General features: G+C 42.7%; 1 protein-coding gene across 1 annotated transcript in view; it reads left to right on the forward strand.

The window, feature by feature from the left end:
- Positions 1-23,251, forward strand: part of ATP9A (ATPase phospholipid transporting 9A) — a 134,427-nt gene that overhangs the window by 87,732 nt on the left and 23,444 nt on the right. Inside the window, exons 15-20 of the mRNA XM_088458051.1 lie at positions 12,044-12,205; positions 15,563-15,655; positions 20,234-20,317; positions 21,190-21,360; positions 22,079-22,177; positions 22,312-22,401. Of these exons, the coding sequence (XP_088314177.1) occupies positions 12,044-12,205; positions 15,563-15,655; positions 20,234-20,317; positions 21,190-21,360; positions 22,079-22,177; positions 22,312-22,401 (699 nt within the window). The remainder of the gene's footprint in view (positions 1-12,043; positions 12,206-15,562; positions 15,656-20,233; positions 20,318-21,189; positions 21,361-22,078; positions 22,178-22,311; positions 22,402-23,251) is intronic.

Consider the following 23,251-nt stretch of genomic DNA (forward strand, 5'->3'; position numbering starts at 1 on the left):
TGCACTCTGCAAGCACAGGACACTGCAGATTCTGAAACAGAGCTGGAATCCACTACAGCTAGGACTTGCAAGGAGAAGAGATTTGTTCTGGCAATGAGCTGGACACAGGAAATGGTTTAAATAGGGCGTTCCCAGCATCTACTTGCTGTTCCAGGTTATGTGAGTGCAGCTGCTGGAACCGGTTGGCAGATAGTCATGTGAGTACATCCAACATGGTGGCGCCCATGCTATGCCTCTACCTTAATCCCCGCTCCTGCATCCGCCGCTGTCCTGTCCACCTGGCTGCTCCTCGGAACTATGGGAGAGACGTCATGACGTCTCTCCCATAGTGCGCATGGAGAGAGCCGGAAGCTGGAGTTCAGAAGAGAACTCCAGCCTCCGGCTAACGCGGTGCTGCAGGGAAGGAGCCGGGCGCCCGCTTGTAATAACATCTCAGCGGGCGTCCGACTTAGAGCCTCCCTGCGGCACAGCCGGGCATGCATATGAATCATTCTATATTATAGAATGATTCATATGCATGCCCGGCTGTCCGTCCATTACCCCCAGGAATTTCATTTTTACCCCATGTGGGGTAATTTACCCCTGTTCCCCGACCACTGGTCTAAATCATAACTCCCACCAATAGAGAATTAATCTTTCCCATAGAATGTGGTTGTCAGTACCTGTTGCCACAAACACACAGGATTGATCTTTCTAGTTGTCCCCTCTAGATGCCAGCTGGCCGCTGTGGGGTTATGGCACATGCAAGTATTGCTGTGGCCACAAAAAGTAGCGTAGTCTTGCATTTTCCTCCAAAACACACATTTGTCTGCATTCTCCTCACTGGCTGATGCAGATGTGGGAGGAGTGTCCCCATCTCACTCTCTCCAAGCACCATTCGGCTTCAGCATTGTGAGCTGCGTGGAGAGAATACGGGCCGCAGATGCGGTCCACGGGTCAAAGCAACTTAACCCCTAGCCTACACCCACTGTAGTTCCACCCCTCGTAATGATATGTGCGTGTATGAGAGTTGGATATAAAATATACATTCTTTTATTTCATGTTTATGGTAACATTATGATGACTATATGCTACCATGAATTAAGCATAGAAATATAAGAATATGTAAATATCCTTAATTATATATTGAGATTGTTATTGGGTATTTTTGATGTTTTATTATTATTTATATCAGTGTACTGTTTTCACAACTGTAGTAGAACATGCCCTTTTTGTATATTTTTATTACTAAGGTGGCTCTTACCTATTTTTAGGAAGCATAGTGGAGTGTGATTGAATCTATTCGTTTTTACACTCTAGGAGTGCCCTCTAGTGGGGGTTTTGTGTAAAAACTGCAAATACAGCGCTGATCTCTAGAGGTTAAAGATCAGCCATCATTAACTTTAATACTAGTGATCAGTTTAATGGGGAAAAAATGTACTTTTGGAAACAGGCCACACCACAAACCTGAAAAATGTGGGTTTAATCCTTTCCAGTCTTTGAAATGAGGCTAATGATTAATCATTTGTTTATACTGGGAACTCCATCGATTTTGTGAGTCAGGAGTGCTGTGCATTAAAAATTAGGTGAGAAATTTATAGGGACACGGGAAGTGTTTCCTGGATTTTTCAGAAAGCATTTACTTGAAACATGTGGTATTAATTGCGTTCCTTCATCCTGTATTAAAACATCTGTATTGTTTTCGAGATCAGGAAGGAAGTTGAGACATATAAACTATTGTTTGATTAAACTCCCTCCTTTTTAATTTAAAAGGATTATTTTGACATGGCATAAACTGAAATGACTGATTGGGGGGTGGGGAGGGACTTATTGTAATAAATCTCACAGACACTTCAGAGACTTCAAAGTAAAAATAAAGGTTATTTTTGGAAGGTTATGAACTAAATAAGTCTGTCTACAGTATGTACCAACAACAGATCTTAAAAAAAAATATTTGGAATATAAAATGAAACTTGACATTTTGCACAGGTTTTATTTGTAACTTTGTTTTCTGCGGGTTCTTTAATTCAGTTATGGCTATAAATGCTTCCTCTTTATTTTTATTTATATTTTTAGATGTACAGCCATGGCCAAAAGTTTTGAGAATGACACAAGTATTGTTTTTTTTTACAAAGTTTGCTGCTTCATTGTTTTTAGACCTTTTTGTCAGATGTTACTATGGTATACTGAAGTAAATTTACAAGCATTTCATAAGTGTCAAAGGCTTTTATTGACCATTACATTAAGTTTATGCAAAGAGTCAATAGTTGCAGTGTTGACCCTTCTTTTTCAATACCTCTGCAATTCGCCCTGGCATGTTGTCATTCAACTTCTGGGCCACATACTGACTGATGGCCACCCATTCTTGCCTAATCAATGCTTTGAGTTTGTCATAATTTGCGGGTTTTTGTTTGTCCACCCGCCTCTTGAGGATTGACCACAAGTTCTCAATGGGATTAAGGTCTGGGGAGTTTCCTGGCCATGGTTTCAAAATTTGGATGTTTTGTTCCCCGAGCCACTTAGTTATCACTTTTGCCTTATGGCAAGGTGCTCCATCATGCTGGAAAAGGCATTGTTCGTCACCAAACTGTTCATGGATCGTTGGGAGAAGTTGCTCTTGGAGGATGTTTTGGTACCATTCTTTATTCATGGCTGTGTTCTTAGGCAAAATTGTGAGTGAGCACACTCCTGTGGCTGAGAAGCAACCCCACACATGAATGGTCTCAGGATGCTTTATTGTTGGCATGATAGAGGACTGATGGTAGCGCTCACCTTTCCTTCTCCAGACAAGCATTTTTTCAGATGCCCTAAACAATCTGAAAGGGGATTCATCAGAGAAAATAACTTTACCCCAGTCCTCAGCAGTCCTATCCATGTACCTTTTTCAGAATATCAGTCTGTCCCTGATGTTTTTCCTGGAGATAAGTGGCTTCTTTGCTGCTCTTCTTGACACCAGGCCATCCTCCAAAAGTCTTCACCTCACTGTGCTTGAAGATGCACTTACACCTGCCTGCTGCCATTTCTGAGCAAGCTCTGTACTGGTGGTGCTCTGATCCCGCAGCTGAATCAACTTTAGGAGATGGTCCTGGCGCTTGCTGGATGTTCTTGGGTGCCCTGAAGCCGTCTTCGCAACTATTGAACCTCTCTCCTTGAAGTTCTTGATGATCTGATAAATGGTTGATTTAGGTGCAATCTTACTAGCAGCAATATCCTTGCCTGTGAAGCCCTTTTTGTGCAAAGCAATAATGACTGCACTTGTTTCCTTGCAGGTTAACTATGGTTAACAGAGGAAGAACAATTATTTTAAGCTCCAACCTCCTTTTAAAGCTTCCAGTCTGTTATTCTAACTCAATCAGCATGACAGAGTGATCTCCAGCCTTGTCCTCGTCAACACTCTCACCTGTGTTAACGAGAGAATCACTGACCTGTCAGCTGGTCCTTTTGTGACAGGGCTGAAATGCAGTGGAAATGTTGTTTTTGGGATTAAGTTCATTGTCATGGCAAAGAGGGACTTTGCAGTTTATTGCAATTCATCTGATCACTCTTCATGACATTCTGGAGTATATGCAAATTGCCATCGTAAAAACTGAAGCAGAAGACTTTGTGAAAACCAATACTTGTCATTCTCAAAACTTTTGGCCATGTGTGTTAAACCCCATTCGATTGTGTTCATACCTGCTTGTACTTATACTTGTGTTTGTGTTGCCACTTTTTAGTAACGCCTTGCTATGTTTCAGTGTGTTAAAACGTAGTACGTACATTTTTCGTCCTCTAAGAACTAAGGGATTAATCTGCATACCCAGCCAAGCTAGGACATAAATTATTAACACCTCTGAAAGGTATAAAAGGCCACTTCCCCTTACTGCTGCCATCCTTCTCATATATGGAGTGTAGGTACAGGTAGTTATATTTTTATTATAAGGACCTGCAGATGTGGCATCTATAGAGGTAATGAATTTTATCACAATAGTCCCTTATGAATGCATGCATTTATTTATCTTTCTATAAGACCATTACATTTTCAAAAAACATTTAGAATTTATGAGCCTTCACCTTTGGATGTCAGTGGCACCAAAGGCAATTAGGAAGGTCCTTTTTGTAGTAATTGTAATGTTAAGACTAGAGGGAATTTTGCTACAAACTAAATAACATTTTGATGAAGTCAAGATCCAAAACGCATGTTGTCATACAAGTTCTGGAACAACATGGATGGAATATCAAAAAGTTAAAAAGTCACAATCAATATGCAAAAATTAAATAAACTAGCGCTGTTCATGGTAAATGTGACTTGCAGCTCAGTCTTACAACTATGGCAGAGCAATAACCTGGAGAATTTATTTTGTAATATAAAAGCATTTATTCGGCCACGCCACAGCATAGTCTTCAGAATTCCAAAATAAAAAAAATGCATAATGGTGCATACACACGGGACGATCGTCAACGATAACTAGATCGTTGAATGATCTCCTAGGTGTGCTGGATGATCGATATCGATCATCTAGCACACCACCAACGACGTTGCGGATCCCTATAGTAACCAGGTCGATATCGACCAGGTTGGCCTGCATGCACAGTCGATGGACGATATCTTTATCGTCCATACGTGCCCGTGCATCGCAGGTCAGTGGTGGGTTGGAGGCACCGAAAATTGCAAGTTATGAACGATATCGTTATCGTTCATATTGTACATTTTAATCGTACCGTGTGTACGCACCATAAAACTTACAGAACATGGAAACTGTGCCAACAGTCATGAAAGTTAAAGAAGCATAAAGGGGCATATTTACTACACGATAAAATGAACAATTACGACATCGTTATCGTTCAATCGTTCATTAATCGTGCAGTGAATATGCCGGCAACGACCAGCGATGCGCACTCCCGCATCTGTCATCGCCTGAACATGCCGGCCAACCTGCACAGGTTGTGCATGTTCGGGGATGAGGGAGGGTGCCTGCACTGAATGACATATCATTCAGTGTGGGCACAATGGGGGTCATTCAGACCCACTCGCGAGCGGCAGTCCGCTCGCAAGTGGGTCGATGTTCCCCACTGCGCATGCACACGACGGAGGGAGCTCCGTCTTGCGCATGCGCGAGACCTGGGGAGCGAAGGACTTTCCATCGCTCCGGGTCTCGCACCAAAGGGGGCGTGCTGTCGATGTTGATTGACAGCACGCCCCCTTTGGTGGGCGTTCCGGGGGCGTGCCTGCCAGATGGAGGCGTTCCTATGGGAACGCCTACCGTCTGAAGCCGGCCCCCTCTGATAGAGCCAAAATCACTCCTGGCCTTGCGGTTGAGAAACCCGACCACAGGGTTTCTCTCGCAAGTCCGATGGTCGCGATGGTCAAGAACATCGCGACCATCTTGTTGGACGCTCGTATATGCTGTGGGTGGTGACCCACAGCTATACGAGCGTCCAGGAGGACGCTCCATTTTAATGGAGGTGGGCCCTGATTCAGAGCGAGCGCTCTGGTCATTGCGTCCGGCTCTGAATCGGGGCCAATATCCACTGCACAGTATGATGAACGATTACGCTCCACACTCGTGTAGTGGATATGCACCTTAAGACTGTCAACCACCAGTTTTAAAATCTAAATCACTCAATTCGATAGTCCACACTACATTCAATTTTAACAACTGTAGGACTGTCTGTTAATTTGAGGTGAGAAGTTTCCAGTGCTCAAAGTGGATCAACCAATTAGCAAAATCTATAGGACCAAGTAATAAGACCTGAGTTAGTTGAACGTATATAACTCGCAACTCATTGTCTGCTTTCCCTGATTGCTTGAATCTTGTAGTTACCGGTGGTCACCTTACAACCATGATTTCAACTGTACTGGTGAGACACCAGTAGCTTTACAATTAGTTCCAGTCTCCACTCAAATGCGCATGAATCTTATCAGTCGCCTCTGCCATGTCCTTGCACTGATGTAATTCACATGCCAGTTGCAAACTATTTCAAAGCTGATCGGCATAGTCCCGCTTAGGTTTAAATAAGGAGAAGGGGAGTGACTCATATGTGTAATAAACATGTTTTATCTCACACCTGTAATCCCCTTTTTAAATCTTACATTATTACACTATAATGTACTAATATCACAATAAAATAATTTTCTTGTCATTCTTAAAAAAATTGAAATATATTTGCTATACTACCCTTAGTATCCAATAATTCCTCATCCAGGATAAGTAGTACACAGATTTTCGGGGTCAACAACTGTGGAGACACACCTGTTTGGGAGAGCATCCACATTACCTTAAACCAAAATTCCCAAATCCTGGGACACGTCCATAAAAGGTGCCCGAAAGTACCCTCGGGGCCAAAACACCTGGGCAATGAGAGGTAGATTGACCCCCAAATTTGCAAAGCTGTTTAGGCTGAATTGCTGAAACCAAACTGACATGGTAGCTGTGCAGAGACTACCTAGGGTCTAGCCCCTCTCCTCTTTCAAATAGCATCAGTGTGGTGTGCTTTTAAAATATCGGAATAGGCATAAGATACAATTTTACGGGAGCCTAACTTCTTAAGAATCTTTTTAACAGGGGAGTCTTGTAACATAGGAGGGCCATCAAGGAACCGCATAGTAAAGGAATGTTGCAACTGCAGGTATCTAAATAGTGATGTGGGAGATTGAATTCGGCATGGAGAAACTTAAGGTACCATAAGGCTATACCTGTCCGATGGAGACCACTCTCCACCTACCCCAGACTCATTGTGGCTGTAATGACGCCAGTTCTATCAGGACCTGCGTTCCCATTAAAAGGGTATCTGGATCCAAACCTGCGGCAAATATATCATTGCCTAGATTCCAAACTTTAACTGCCTGTGGCAAAATTGGAAGCCCTGTCAGGAGAACCGGTAGAACCCCTACTCAACATCACACATCCATTTCTTTAAATGGGAAGTGAAGTAGTAAAAGTGGACAATTTAATATGGGGCGGCACTTCTCAATTCAGACCAGAGAAGACCAAAAACAGTCAAATTTGCTTAGAGAAATTAACACAGGAGAATTTTGGAACACATATAAAAGTATAGGTTGTACTACCATCTTGGCTAAATTGACTATACCTGTTAGCGTCAAGGTCAGTTTGCATAAAGCTTTAATTCTGGATTGCAAATGATCCAACTGTGGATAGATATTTAATGCCACATTGTCATGTGAATTACTGGAAACTAAAATGCCCAGATATTTAAATTAATAAACACAGTGTAATGGCACTGTCAACTGCAGGGACCCCTAAGAGGGAGAAGAGAGGACTTATTGCAGGTAATACAAACACACAAATAAACTCCAAAACTAAACCACCTACAAGACAGTAGTCAAAGAAACCTCATAATCAGATCAAGGCAATAGAAGGTCATCGGCATATAATGCCACTTTATTCTCGTGTCTCAACCGCAATCATTGAATACAAGAGTGCGCATGAAGCCTATAAGTTAAGGGCTTTATAGCCAGTGCAAATAAAGAAGGTAATACGGGGCAACCCTGTTTTGTACCCAGAGTTAAAAGGAAAGCATTGGCATCAAACCCACTAAAAAGTTCACGGACGGTGGGGGCAGAATAAAGTAGTTGGACCTAACTGAGAAAAACTGGTTCCACCCCAAAACATTTCAGAGTCTCCCAGAGGAAGAGCCACTCCACGGCATCGAACACCTTTGCAGCGTCCTAGGACACTACTACTGATGTTGCCTCATCCCCATGAGAATATGTTTTGCAACAAATATAATAATACATAAAATGTGAGAACCCATTTTATGTATTTATTGATTCTCATCCCCATTAGAAACCTGCAGTTGTGTAAATAAATAACGAAGGTTTACCGACCTGGACTGGTCTGGTATAAAGCCAGTCTGGATGGGCAATTGTGCTAATAACTTGATTGAGTCCAGTAGCTAAGATTTTAATATCCCTTGACAAAAGGGATATGTGTCTATAGGAATTGGGGAACAGATGGTCCTTGCCAGGTTTTGGCAGAACTGTAATAAGTAACCGCGGCCTGATACAGAGAGAAACTGAATTGCAGAGCTGCACACAAGCTGTTGTGCAATTACGTCCATCTAAAATGCAAATGGAAATCTGTGTCCACCAACGCAGACCCTCGCCTCGTCCCACCAGGAATACGGGGGGCAATACACCCCCATTTATGGGAATGTAGCCCGCGCTGCACCTCCCAAACGTTGCAGCCTGTCTTTCAGGCTGCGGTTGGGAGACACTGCGAGCTGACTCGCAGATGTGATTAATTTGTTTTAAGATTCCGGACACAAAAAACAATTACAATGGTGTTTCAACATCCTCTAGCATCATGGGATCTGACCCTATTAGTAATTGCTAATCATGGAGTTACCATCTGAACCCTAAAGATGGCCACATCTAAAGATTATCTGTCCAACCAGCCAACTAGTTGATTGGTTGGGATGAAAATCTGGTAAAGTATGCAATCAGCAATTTGCTCCCAAACGCTGGAAAATGGACCAAAACTGTTGTTTGAACAAATAGTTTAGATCAAACATTTAACAAACTTGTCTGACGACCATTTTCATCTGTTTTCTTGCATTTAGGAGCAAATTGCTGATCATCATTTACTCCCATACATTACCAGATTTTCATTCCAACCAATCAACTAGTTGGCTGGTTGGATGTAAGTTGGTCTAGTGCAGGGGTGGGGAACCTTTTTTCTGCCAAGGGCCATTTTGATTTTTAGAAAATCATTCGGGGGCCATACAAAATTATTAACTTAAAGTTTTTAACCAAATATAGGAGCCAAATTTTAACAACTCACCCTTAATGCGATATCTGTAAGTAACTGCTTCTCTTTGGTATGTTGCCAGGCAGAGTCTGGAGGGGCAGTCCCTATGGATGTGTGACAGGCAGATTGATAAGGCAGCCCTGGGGTCCTCTCAGTCCTAACCAGCCTGATGACAGCACTGACTGTACACACCCCCTGCTGTGCCACCACTGCCTGCTTGCCCGCGCTGTTAGGGTGAGACCCTGCATTAACCAGCTCAATGGCAGCCATGTGACAGCCCTGATTCCACCCCCCCTCCCCCTTGTGTGCTGCCTGCCTGTCACCGCTGATGGGGAGAGAGCCCTGCATGCCACTCAATGACAGCCCTGACACCCTGATCTTCCCCCCACCTGTGCTACCTGCCGCCGCTGATAGGGAGAGAGCCCCTGCACTAATCCGCCCGATGACAGCCCTGACACCCTCCAACGCTGCACTACCTCCCGCCGCTGATAGCCGATGACAGCCCTGACGCACACACCCTCCCCCTGCTGTGCTACCTGCCGCCGCTGATAGTGCAGCAGGGGGAAGGGGTGTGTCAGGGCTGTCATTGGCTACCAGCCGCTGATGACAATCCTGACATCCCCTCCCCCACGCTGCGCTACCTGCCGCCGATGACAATCCTGACATCCCCGCTCTCCCGCTGCGCTTCCTGCCGCCGCTGAGTGCCGCTACACTACGCTGACTCTGCTGCTGATGCTGACAGACGGCCGGGCCAGATTATTTCACTTTGCGGGCTGTATACGGCCCGCGGGCCGGAGGTTCCCCACCCCTGGTCTAGTGTGTGGCCAGCTTTACAGTATATATCCCTGCAGTTCCTTACTTTGCCTTTTACTTGGTGATTACATCTGCACAAATTTCACAGCTGCAAGCACTCCAGGCTGAGAAACAGACTAATTCAACTTTTGTCCACCAAGTTGCTATCAGAATTTTATGTACATGGGGAAATGTGCTCCATTCCCTATGCCCAAAGCTCAGTTTCTGATGGATGAAACAAGTCACTGTCTGGTCTTAAGGCCCCCATACATCAGAGATTGATTGCAGCAATCGTGCAATTTGCAATCGATTGTGTATAAAAATCTATCCCTTTTTCAATCGATTGTGGCAATTCTACAATCTGCAATCGATTGAAAAAGGTAAAGATTTGTATACACAATCGATTGCAAATTGCACGATTGCTGCAATCCATCTCTGATGTGTGGGGGCCTTTTGAGTTTCACACATTTACCAGTTTTGGATTGAAGTGCATTGGAAGACTTATGGTAAGAAGACATGTTAGGCTGCCACTAAACCTGATGGATTTATCCGAGAGGTCTTAATGATCAGAAAGAAAGATATATTCTGGATCCCATCACCACACAGACCACTCGAGCAATTGCCGGAACAAAAGCACTCGCCTGTGGAGTTTACAAGACAGCAGGATGCTTATCTGTACATTCTTGGTAAAAAAAAAAGATCTTTAATAATGGTAATAGTTTGTATAAAAGAGAGCATCTGATCATAACTAAAAGGCACAGTTTACCCATACAGTATGTGCTGTATATTCTTCGTACATGTCTATGGTTCATTCCTTTATATAGAGTTGTGTGTTTCATGTGGAAACCCATTGAAATGAATTGACCATTGACATTAATAGAACCACAGAGAGCTGGTCATTTTATTTTTGTTTTTTCCCCCACACAATATTAATTGAATCTCTATTGCTGTGTGACTAAATTAGGGAGTACCAGTTCTTTACCACCAGCTTATCTTATCACTGATTGGCTGAGCAGCTATGGGGAGTCCCAGGTCACATTTGTGGTTGGATCTCCAACTGGAGTACTTCGCAGAATCATCGTATTGGGGGTTTTTTTTCTAGGGATTTTTCTGATTTAAAAATTATTTCCTTTTTGATCACAAATATTGTACCCTTTTGAATTAAATATATTTAACCTTTGAATAATGAGGATATTTCCCCATTTGATTACAAGACTTTGATCACCATTGTCAGCAAGTAGTTTTTTTTTTCTTTATTCATTTGCACCCCCTACCCCATGTAGGCTGCAACCCTGAGTCGTAAATATTAATATGCACAAACACAATGTCAGTGGGTAACCAGTCTAATAATGTAGGATTATTTCCCTAATGACGCACACTAAATAAGTTGCTATATAAATATTGTGACAGTGCAAACACTTTGTGGCGTCTTATAAAAAAGAATAATAAAATCACTATATTATAACCTTAACATAAGTATTTGGAGTGACACCAATGAGCACAGACCTTACTGGAGTTACTGGTCATTTCTGTCTGTTTAGTATTTTCTTTGTCACTTTTTATCCACTATCCCTTATGGGGGGCATCCACTAGACGATAAAGTTGAACGATTGAACAATAATGATAAAATCGTTCGATAATCGTTCAAACATCGTTTGAACATCGTTTGCAAATCGTGCAGTAATTGTTTCTAACGATGTACGATGCGCGCTCCCGCTGGTCGTTTGATCGTCTCCTCCATCGACTGAACATGCAGGTCAATGTCACTTGATTGCTTACAAATCGTTTACACATCGTTCACGCTAAACGATGAACCACTATCTGCCCACTATAGCTGAAAGCTCTCAATCACAGATTCAAACAACATAGTTTATCGTTAGATCTTTTGCAAATCGTTTGCAAATCTTTTGCACATTGTTCAGAGTGGAAGATCAAATTTCAGGGGAAACTTCAAGGGAAAATCGTTAAGAGGTTGGACAGGTATAAAATTGTCTAGTGGGTGCCCCCCATTAGTTATCTTGTAGTTTAGAGTGGCGCAATGGATTTAGTCATGCTGACTGTAAAGCTACTCCTATTTGTAGGCGTTGCAATATTCAAAATCTAATAAAAGTTATCTATTTGTATTATCTAAAGGATCTGACACAGTGAATAGACAAAGGGGGCAAATCAATTAAATGCAATGCTGGGGTGCAATTTTCCACTGAGCACGATACTTACTGTAGCACAACATTGCCTTCCCACGCCAATCACCGGCATTACATTTAATTGATTTGTCCCCAATGGGTGTAGACAGCAATATTTAGTATTATCTTGAAGAACAGTCCGACTAGATACTGTCTCACATTTGTAAAATCTCATTTGCCCAGAGTTCAAATCTACATCTGGTGGCACTTCATCACACAGACAATGCATATAAAAAGGGATAGTCCAGCATTGAACACTTCATCACACAGGATTATTGCATACTGTGAATCACTTTACTGACTGCTGTAGTTGTGACCTTTTTCCTTTCCTGTACATAGGTGGCACTGGTACAATGGACTGAGAGTGTAGGACTAACACTGGTCGGAAGAGATCAATCCTCAATGCAGCTGAGGACACCTGGTGGTCAAATAATGAATTTTACCATTCTGCAGATTTTCCCATTCACCTATGAAAGCAAGCGGATGGGGATCATTGTTCGAGTAAGTATGTCTGCTTATAGACCCCTGTTAACAAACATTTTGTAGTGGGATAAAATAGCAAGCTCTCTATATAAAAATATGCAATGCAGAGCATCCAACACAGAAGTGCAAAATGCGCTTATTTTATGTGATGCGTTTGTGCAGTATAATTGTGCATACAGCCTGAGACATATCTCCCTGTTGCACCTCCATAACACTAAGGGCCATATTCCATTAGCGGCAACATCGGACGATTTTCAGCACAAAAACTGCCGAAAATGGGAGGGGCGAAAAAAAACCCAGGAGAAAAGTTTTCACCATCTCAGACCAGGTGAAAAAAAATTGCTAAATCCCTATTTTTAACTATGTGGGGATTTATTTCAGAACCCTTTGGACCCCCCACTAATGATGAATTACCCTAATTTTTTATGAAAGTTGCGTAATTTGGGGGAAAACAACCGGTCAAATTTTTGGAGAAAAAACACAAAAAAAATTGTTGTAAATGGGTTTAATGTATTGGGTCTGGTATTTCAGGGGGCGATATGGATGCGTCGTGTTTTAAACATTGCATGTGGTTGCAGCAGGCGCTTTTTTAACTGTTTTTAAAAGTGCACTTTTACGACATGAAAATATACTTGCACCCATTACGTGGAACAGTATTACCTGGAAAAAAAATTGCTTTTCTATCATTTTTGAAAGTTTTTGTACTGTAAATACTTCTGTTATGGCCAATAATACACTTCTAAATTATTTTCCGATGTACGTCAGCCATTTTTGGGGTAGAGACGCAATTTCCTGCTTGTCCTGACTTTTTCGCCTGTTTTTTATCGAAAACCGTCCGTTTTCAGTTTTCTTTGTTGAAAATCGGCCGATTTCACCCAAAATGTAATTCGGCCCTTAAGGCGCACATCCACTAGGCGATATTAATGAGCGATTGCACGATTACTACATCGTAATCGTACAATCGCTCATTAATCGTGCACAAATCGTGCACTATAATGTCGGAAACAACCAGCGATGCACGCTCCTGCTGGTCGTTTCTGACATCAATCATCGCCCGAACATGCCGGTCAATCTGCCGATAACGACAGATTGACCATGTTCGGGGATGAGGGAGTGTGCCTACACTGAACGACTAATCATTCAGTGTAGGCACTGCAGGGGATGGGGAATGACTGTATGATTACAATGTTGCAATTGTACTGTCTTTCCCTAGTCGCCTAGTGAATGTGCGGCCCTTAGAGAGAGGTAGAACGGGAGGGAAGGGCTTACCTAGTCAGAATACAATAAGTACATGTTAGTGCACCTTACATTGTAGTCTTAAAATACCTGTGGATCTTAATATTACAGAGATTACATTATTTTAATTATGCAGTTTATTCCTATTTTTTTTTTTCACATAAATTGCATTTAACTATACACAAGCCCCTTTGTGTACAAATTCTATGCAAGAGAAAAGTATTTCATATGACAGGAATATTTTTACCATTAATGGGTAAGTGCACTAAAATGTAGTAATTCATTATCAATGTAATATTCATAGTTATATGTGGTTAAGTGCTATAGGATATTTATTTTTATTTTAGTACTAATAAGCTGAAGACGGCACTCAGGGAATGAATACACATACACAGGAGCTGTTGCAAATATCAATGTTTCAATGCTAAAGCATTTTCATCAGGATAGGTGGATGGTAATATAGACATATGGACCAGTTTCATCAATCCATCCAGGGCCATCGTTCCCTACAATACCTGTAAAACATAATTAGATGTGAGGTGTTGCTAGGAAAGACATGCCTTGTAGGAAAGCATGGCACACTCACTGTAGAGTGATGCCGTGATCCATCATAAACATGAGAAAGTTCTAACCTCCTGCTGAACCTCGTCAGGGGAAGTGACTCATGCTCGGGTCCACTGACATGCTATTTATGTTGGAGCAGCTAGTAAGGCTTTCTACGGCAGTATTAATGCACAGGAAGCCAGACGGTGCACCATTTCCTACATACATGTCATTAAACACCTTCAATAATAACAGCTATTTAATGGCTGATTACACCAGCAGTAACCTTCTTGCCCTTTATCTGAAAACAATAGTTTGTGTAATATTTTGCACACAAATGGGGCAGCACCACTTAAATTGCTGTATACACACTATGTGAAGTATGTCTGATTTTAAAAGAATGGACCTTGGGCCTGTTGCACAGTTGGAGGTAAATTGGGGGTGTGTTGCTCTCAAACATGCGTGCACAGAAAAATTGTGAATATTTGTCATGCGCCCTTGTGTGCATGCTTTTTACTACTAGTCGCGCACAAGATATGCCTGGAAAGAAATGTAGTTTTGCTTACATCCATGTCTGCGTACTGTCGCGGTTGCATCAACACACCCTCACTATACTTTGACCAGGCGAGAACACTCTATCACAGCCCAAAACCACCTTTTCAGCTATTAGCATAGATGTCATTGAATTGTGTATGCAACCTCATCACCTGTACTTGAATGCGCAGTGTTAAAACCCAAAAGATGCGCTCTGTAAACAGCCATATTTTCAACTCTGCCCCGCCCCATTGTGTAGAACTTGTCCTGGTGACTTTAGATGATGGTATATTTCATGTGCGGGAACTGCAGAAACTAAGCATTATTAGAAGCCTGGCGGGTGTCGGCAGACATGTTAATGAGAATATGGACTCACTAGGAGGCAGTTAACGGCACTGAATTTTCAGGGATGTTACTGGTGGGAAATTAACAGGCTTTTGATAAACATTGGTTCATCCCTGCTCTATGTAGGCAACAGGCCCACTTTATCAGACTGATGCCAAAAATATAGACTCTACATGGCTGCAATGGTAATGTAGATCAGGGGGTATATTTACTAAAGTGCGGGTTTTTAAAAGTGGAGATGTTGCCCATAGCAACCAATCAGATTCTACTTATCATGTATCTAGTACCTTCTAGAAGATAATGGCTAAACTCTGACTGGTTGCTATGGGCAACATCTCCACTTCTAAAAACCTGCACTTTAGTAAATATACCCCCAGGAGTAGGCAACCTGTGGCACTCCAGTTGTGGAACTACAAATCCCAGCTTTCCCTGCCACAGATTTAGCATGCCCTAGCAGAACACCTGTGGCAGGGCAGGCTGGAAAGTGTCGTTGCCCAACAGCTGGAGTACAGTAAACTATCAATGGAGTGGCTTCAAAGTATGAATCCTTCACAGAAATAAATGAGTAACACCACTGAAAATACTTCCACAAAATACAGAGCACATAGACAAATGTATAGGAAAAAGGCTACAAAGATGCTACTAAAAATGTTTACTTTGTTTTGAAGTGATTTTGGATTTTAAAGCATTTGGTGTACATCTAACTCTTAACTTTAGGAGGAGGCCACAGGAGAAATTACATTTTACATGAAGGGGGCCGATGTTGTGATGGCGGGGATTGTGCAGTATAACGACTGGTTGGAGGAAGAGGTGAGTGCTTGCCTTCTCCCTATACAACTGTCATAATAATCGCGCCCTGATGAAATGGAGTTGGATACATTTAATGTTAGACGCAGAGTACTGTGATTTGTGTGCCCCTTGTTGTTGGGGTATATTTGCTAAAGGGCAGCTTGGCCAATCCCCTGCAAAGATCAAAATTTTAACATAGAATATAAATGCACCATTTATGGTTTTTACCATTAGATGTATAGAAATCCCTTATTTACTAATCGTCAGGTTTAGAATCCATTGAGCAACCTGCACAAATAAATGACCTTACTCGGGCAGGTCTGGTAAAACCATAGAAGGGAGACCTTTAGTGTGGGGGGTCTCTGTACCATCATTCCACCAGCCTTAGGGCAACTGGTACAAGGGCTGACTTCTGTAGGTGGGTGGAGCCCACAAAAAATGTGCAGGCCCCCTCTTGCACTCCGGTAACCGTGATAAAGAACCATTATATATGCAAGTAGTTCTGGCCACTCCAGTCGGACTATTTTTATTAGTTTGGGAGACTTCGTGGAGTCCAGTCACACATTTATTTTCCCATGCAATTTTCAGCACTGCCACTTTGACTGTCCACTGCTCCCATACTTTTACCAAGATCTTGGTAGCAGTATGAGCTCATTTGAGGCTGCAAGTATTTTAGTGGATACTAGTGAAAAGGAAGTCTCTTCTAGGAAGCAAAGATGAGAGGCAGTTTGAAAGTGTATTTCAGCATTCTAGGATCAGATTATTCCTAACTTCCTAAAAATTCAGTCACGCAATAAGACAGTGCTATCTCATCAGCCATTAGGGAGACAAAAGTTTTATCTGTCATAAAGGAAGTAGCACAAGTTTTGGGCAGAAAGTTTTACCGTAATCTCTGCAATCCATGTGGCTAAGGAGAACAATATGGGAAAAGGCATATGGAGTATGAACAAGTTACACCCAGGGAAATGGAAACTGCACAAAGTTTATAGTGGGCGAATATGGGAAATCACACTTGGGCCCCATGACCACAAGGGTAAATACAAAGGTGACCCTTTATTTCACAAGGATAGTGTTTAGTAGTGAAGAGTATGGATTTGATAACAACAAACTCTGGGGGATATATTTACTAAAGTGAGAGTTTTTGGAAGTGGAGATGTTGCCCATAGCAACCAATCAGATTCTAGCTATTATCTTCTAGAAGGTGCTAGTTAAATGTTAAGTAGAATCTGATTGGTTGCTATGGGCAACATCACCATTTCTAAGAGCTCTCACTTTAGTAAATATACCCTTGGGAGTTCTGAATGGGTATGTCTTCTCTATATTTAGTCTAATTCCTAAACTTCTACAAAAATCAAGCAGGTGGTGGATGTTTTTGTAGTGTCACCCTTTTTGGTCAAGGGAAGCATGGTTCTCTCAGACACTAAATATGGCAATAGAAGAGCTCTATCAGTTCAGATGTTGTTATAAGATCTGAGAAGCCACTTCCTTCCCCACAGTCTGTATCTAAGGTGCAGAGGTTGAAAGGGTACAATTTACAAGACTGGTGTTTCCCAGAAGAGGTTATCAATACTCTCCTGAGTGCCGGGAAATGCACCAATTCAGCATGTTATATTCTGGGTAAGGGTTTTTCCTTCTGATGCCGTTAAAAAGGTAAATCCCCAGAGCTGGCACAGAGAGCTTCAGTTCTATATTTCTTACAAAATAGGTTAGAGGAAAGGTCCAGCTCTCCGTTGTCAAAAAATAAAATGTCAGTGCTCTCAGCGACTTCTAGAGATTTCTGCAGGCTGATAGGCATAATAGTCCTCTGGTTACATCTCTGGTAGCTCCCTGGGATTGTAAGTTTTGACCTTAGTGCTATAACAGAGGATACGTTTGAACTCCTAATTGTAGTTTCCCATCAGATGGGCAACTAGTGGTCTTCCTATGAAGGTTACTTTTGGCCAGCAAGAGTGGCAAGCTCCCTGCTCTATAGTACTAAAAGCATTATTAAACCTTTTTCAAGTTATTTTAAGAACTAATCTTAAAAGTGTTTTTCTTAAGTCCATATTAAGTCCTTATTTTTTTTTTTTTTCCTCCCGACACTCAAAATCTAATAAGGAAAAGGTCTTTGGGGCTGATTCAGAGACGGTCGTTGGACCGATTCCGTTTTTTTAACTGTGCCGGTGCCACAGTGCGCTTGAGCTGCAATACTACTGGGGCTCTTAACGTTTGGTAGAGGAGATGGGAACATTGCACAAGGTGGAGGTGTGTCCCATTTTGTGGGGATGCTGAGGCCAGTGACAGCATCTTCTGACACAGATTTACTGACCTCTGCAGCAGAGATGCCTACCCAATGGCCGCAATGGTGATCTGATGCCGAGTCTTTGTATGCAGCAGCGAATCACAGACGCTGGCAGTGAACGTCTTTTTACACAAGATACCTCCTGCGGCTTTTGCGTATTTTTACACCACTGCTGCGCACAAAGACAGCGGCGCCAATAGCATCCATCTCTGGGTACTGTGTGTGTGTCCTGTGTTTATTTTAATATTGCTTTTGCTGTGGAACTACAGGTACCAGCGGTCCTGTAATTCCCCACATGCTGGTACTTGTGGTCTTCCAAGTACCAGCATGCAGGGGAGGCTTGCTGGGACCTGCATTTCCACAGCAAAAGACAATATTTTCAACACTTTTAAATTCACTACACTACATAATCAACCCGGCACCCACCGTCTAGGGGTGCCAGGGATAGCTCCGGGCAATCAGCCTAGGCCTGGGGTGCCCTGGAGAGGGGGACCCCTTTATTGGGGGGGAACCCCAGCTCCCAAGGGATCTGCGGCCCGGACTGACTAGCGGTCAGGGTCAATGCTTCGGCTGGGGGACCCAGTGAAAGAGCTCCCCTGGCTGTGGCATTATCACCCTGCTAGAAAAAGTCTGGTGCTGGTTCTGGATAATACAGGGGGACCCTACTAATTTTTTCCCCCTGTATATTCAGAAACATCCCCGGATCAGAGCCCAGTGCTGGTTGCGCAAAATACAGGGGACCCCTACGTTGTTTGTCCCCCATATTTTGGCAACCAGGGCTGGTTCTGACTAGCCCGGTGCTGGTTGTGCTTAAATACAGGGGACCCCTACATCGTTTGTCCCCTGTATATAAGCACAACCAGCACTGCGTCACTAGAAGCCCGGGGCTGGTTGCTCTCATTATTTTTGTAACCACAGCAGCACAGATGGGTCTCACTGATCCCGACACAGATGCATGTAGCACGGATCTCCCTGGTCCGTGCTACGTGCATCTGTATCATGCATGACATCGTTCCGTGTGTGCGCACACGGAACGATGTAATTCAAATCGTGAAAATTAGGTCGATATCTTCCTGCAGGTTCAGTTGATCTGCGACGACGATCTATGACGGCGGGGGCGCGCATCGGTATAGTTATTATGCCCACACACAGCACTTTTTATACAATTGGTCGTTCCAAATGATCGAAAACAGCCAAATCCTGTGTAAAAAAAAAAAATTGCACTGTGTATGGGCACCTTAAGTGTTGTGCAATTACCATGGCAGCCACCATCACATGACATAGAATGTAGTAAGAAGGCAGGCACTGAAATGCCTCTCTCTCTCTCTAATGAACATGCACATTTTATAATGCAGTCACTCCGCCCACCCTCTGCACAGCTTAGGCTCTAAATGTGCCCACACGCATACCGACTATACTCACGTTCCAACGATGTGTCCGATTTCCCTTGAAATTCTCCCGGCAGCTCTGCACACGATATGCTGTCCAATCTTCATCCGATCTCCTGCAGTCAGACTTGTTCACAGTGCATTTGAGTCTAGATGGTCAGATCTGCCCTACAGCACGGCAGATCTGAAGATGCGATGTGCGACCTGCGGGGGCGCGCATCGCATCGTGATCGTGAGTGGGGACTCACGATTTGGTCATTTTTTTACCCGATCTGTCGTTCCGATGTGTTGGAATCAGCCAGATCGGGGAAAAAATCGCTGTGTGTGTGGCCAGCTTAAGACCAGGTTACTCTCCACCGGAACTAGCAGAAATCTGATACTTCTTGAGGATTCCTTTTTCCTTCTTTTTTTTTTTTTTTTTTTTTTGTGCAGTAACAGCTGTATACAGTACACTTATTCCACAGAACAATTTTGCAAAGTGAACATTGAGTCATAGAAGGACTTCTTGGAAGAATGACATCAGCTTTGTGTTACAAAAGGACTATTACATCTGAATGTCAGAGTACCATTTTGCGAATTACCCTAAGCCAGTGAGCCATCCGTGACTGATATGTATCATTGTGAGCACTAATATTTGCTGTCTTTCTATCTGAATTCAGTGCTGTCAAACCTTGGAACTAGCAGGAAAAATAAGTTATCAGAAAAATTCTGTAATTTACCGTATATTAACCTAATCTATTAAACATACAGCTGAGAACACTTCCTATTAAACTATACATACTTGAATTACAACATCAACCATCTTTGGCATTACTAATCTTGTACTATTGTCAGCATATTACTTTATAAGCTCTGGGGCACTTCCTATGTATAAGTAATCCTATTGTGCCAGGTGCTGTTATTGTAAACTGGGCATGTTTTCTTTTCCAGTGTGGCAATATGGCCAGAGAGGGTTTGAGGGTCTTGGTAGTAGCCAAGAAGTCTCTGACAGAAGAACAATATCAGGATTTTGAGGTGAGATTTTTTTTTTTTTTGAGTGTTACATTTTTGTAAACAGTATATCAGTCTATAATTTTATTTTGATAATATTTTGGGATTAAAACAATCCTTTTTGGGTGGGTTTGGTATATTTTGCAAAGATTCATCACGTCGACACTAATGAAATGTTGACATGACTAGAATGTCGACAATGTTCCTGGTGGTCTAGTGTTGACTCAAGGCCCCCATACATCTGAGACTGATCATCGCGATCCTGCAACCCGGCATCGCAGGATCGCTGAAATCCAAAATGTTGGATTTCACAGATATGCCGATCATTATCAAAAAGTTATCATAATTGGCAGATCGTGGAACATCAATGGGCGCCGGTCTGCATTTCCGACCGGCGTTTCCGATCCCATCGCGACGATCCGTCACAGATGTATGGGGGACTTTACTTGGTTCAAGGGAGGTCCGGCATCTACCAGGTCCGTCGGTCAGCTGACTAGCTAATCCCTATTCCCCCCCCCCCCCCCCATTGCTTAACCCTAACTCTCCGCTGCCGTAGCCTAACCCTCCGGTTTGTGCAAGTCGATATTTCAAATGTCGACATTCTGCAGATGTTAACATGTTCCATGTCGACATAATGACTGCCTCCCTTTTTGGGTACAATGGTTTATGACAATCAGGAAAAGTTATATGTATGTGTGTGTATATATAGTGTGTGTGTGTGTGTGTGTGTATATATATATATATATATATATATATATATATACATATACATATATACATGCTGTATATGTATGTCAGTCCACTTGGGTCCATCTGCTCTTATTCTGTTTTTTTTTTTGTCCTATGAATATAATGATGCAGATCAGTTTTACACTCTCTTTCTCACATTTACCCAGGCACGGTATGTACAGGCAAAACTGAGCGTACATGACCGGTCATTGAAGGTGGCCACTGTAATTGAGAGTCTGGAAATGGAGATGGAATTGCTCTGTCTGACCGGAGTTGAAGACCAGCTGCAGGCTGATGTCCGACCTACCTTGGAGACGTTACGAAATGCTGGCATGAAGGTATGACTGACATACCTAATGTCATCTAATACATAGCTTGATGAAAATATTACTGTTGCGGGTTTGTGTCTTGTTCCGCCTGATAGAACCTCTCCACTTGCTGAGTGTGTAATCTTTTCACAAATTTCTTGCCTGCGTCTTTTATGATATCTACATCACCAGGAGATCTTTAAACACTGTATTGCCCAGTGTATAGACAACTAAAAGTATCTGATGTAACCCAAACAATTAACCTACTCAGTTTTACTAAGAAATTAGACTGTAGCACAAGCCATTGAAATTGTGTAAGTCCACTATCCCTTCACCTGAGTAAACCAAAAAGTTTTAGCCAAGTATGTAATTTCTAATAGGTCTTTAAACATTAAAAGCCCCTGGAAGATGCTGTTGCTTTTATAGATGCAGAAAATGTGTGGCAGTTTGGTAGAAAATGATCAGATATCACTATATGTTTCCTGAAACCCAAAAGTCCTGTTAGATTTTTATCTTTCAGTTTGGAAGCTCTGATTGGCCAATGACTGCAGGTTATCTGCTTACCAGCTATCATGGGATCTCCCTACATTTGGGTTCATTCAGCCTAGGCCCAGAATGGTAACATTTATCCAATCTGACAAATTGCAATATTGCACAGTGTACAGTGATTTGTGAGAAAAAAACTACTTCTCCAGTACAAAATAAAAATGCCTGTGTCCTCAGTACATATTTTTTTTTTTGTACTCAGGTTTGGATGCTAACTGGAGACAAGCTGGAGACTGCAACCTGTACAGCCAAGAATGCTCATTTAGTGACCAGAAACCAAGATATCCACATTTTCCGGCCTGTGAGTATCCATGCAGTGGACACGCATGACTTTGACAGGAGCAGTGGGTGTTTTAATAGGCCATTTATTTTGGAGCTTGAAATCCATCAGCCTTAGATGGAAATGATCTAATACTGCATATTTTATTTTCACAGGTAACTAACAGGGGAGAAGCCCATTTAGAGCTGAATGCATTTAGAAGGAAGCACGACTGTGCCTTGGTTATATCAGGAGACTCCTTAGAGGTAATTAAACATGAGCTTTATAAGGTGCTGGGGTATGGTGTGGCCCTCAGTGCCTGTTGGTCAATGCACATGTTCCGCTCTGGAAAGTGATCCTTCCTCATCTCACTCTTCGTGTCTTTAACCCGGGTTGGGTATGAAATCCCGGCTGTCGGGATGCCACTGGTCAGAATCCCAGAAGTATTTTCCTAATCCCTACCCCAACCCTCCCTCCCCAGTGCCTAACCCTAACCTCTCCCTCCCTGTACCCTAAACCTAAGACCCCCTCCCCAGTGCCTAAACCTAACCCCCCCCCCCCTAGTGCATAAATCTAACCTACGCCTCACCGCACCCCAATGCCTAACCCCACTACCTAACCCAAACCTCCCCCTAACACCTCGATACTTACCTTCGGGATGCTGGCGGTCGCGACACTGGTGCCGGGATCCCGACCTGTCGGGATTTAGGTGCCGGTATACAGACCGTCGGCAACTACATCTCCTTTACCCACCTGCCCTAAGGTTCATGATAGAAGTGTATTTGTGTTAAGGAAAAGTGTTCTCTATAAATCCTGATCTGTGATCCGTGATTCAGAAAGTAAACAGCAAACTGCTGTATAACTTTGGAGGAATGTGTCTCCTTTATTCGTCTTGAAGCCCAGGGTTGCAGTAAAGACATGTTGTGTGTGTCAGCAAATTTCCCTTTGAGAACAATAAGACTAGGTGAAAATGGGCTCAAAATACATGAAGATACAATTTACATTGTGAAGATTTCGCTTTCTTTGTCCTTTTTGTGCATATGGAGAACTGACTGCATACTGCAACCGCAACCACTATAGTACTTTGGGGGATAGCATGGTGAATATGGGGCTGTA

The sequence above is a fragment of the Taudactylus pleione genome, unplaced genomic scaffold, assembly GCF_031769625.1.
Source record: "Taudactylus pleione unplaced genomic scaffold, aTauple2 ptg000803l, whole genome shotgun sequence".
NCBI classification, from domain to species: domain Eukaryota; kingdom Metazoa; phylum Chordata; class Amphibia; order Anura; family Myobatrachidae; genus Taudactylus; species Taudactylus pleione.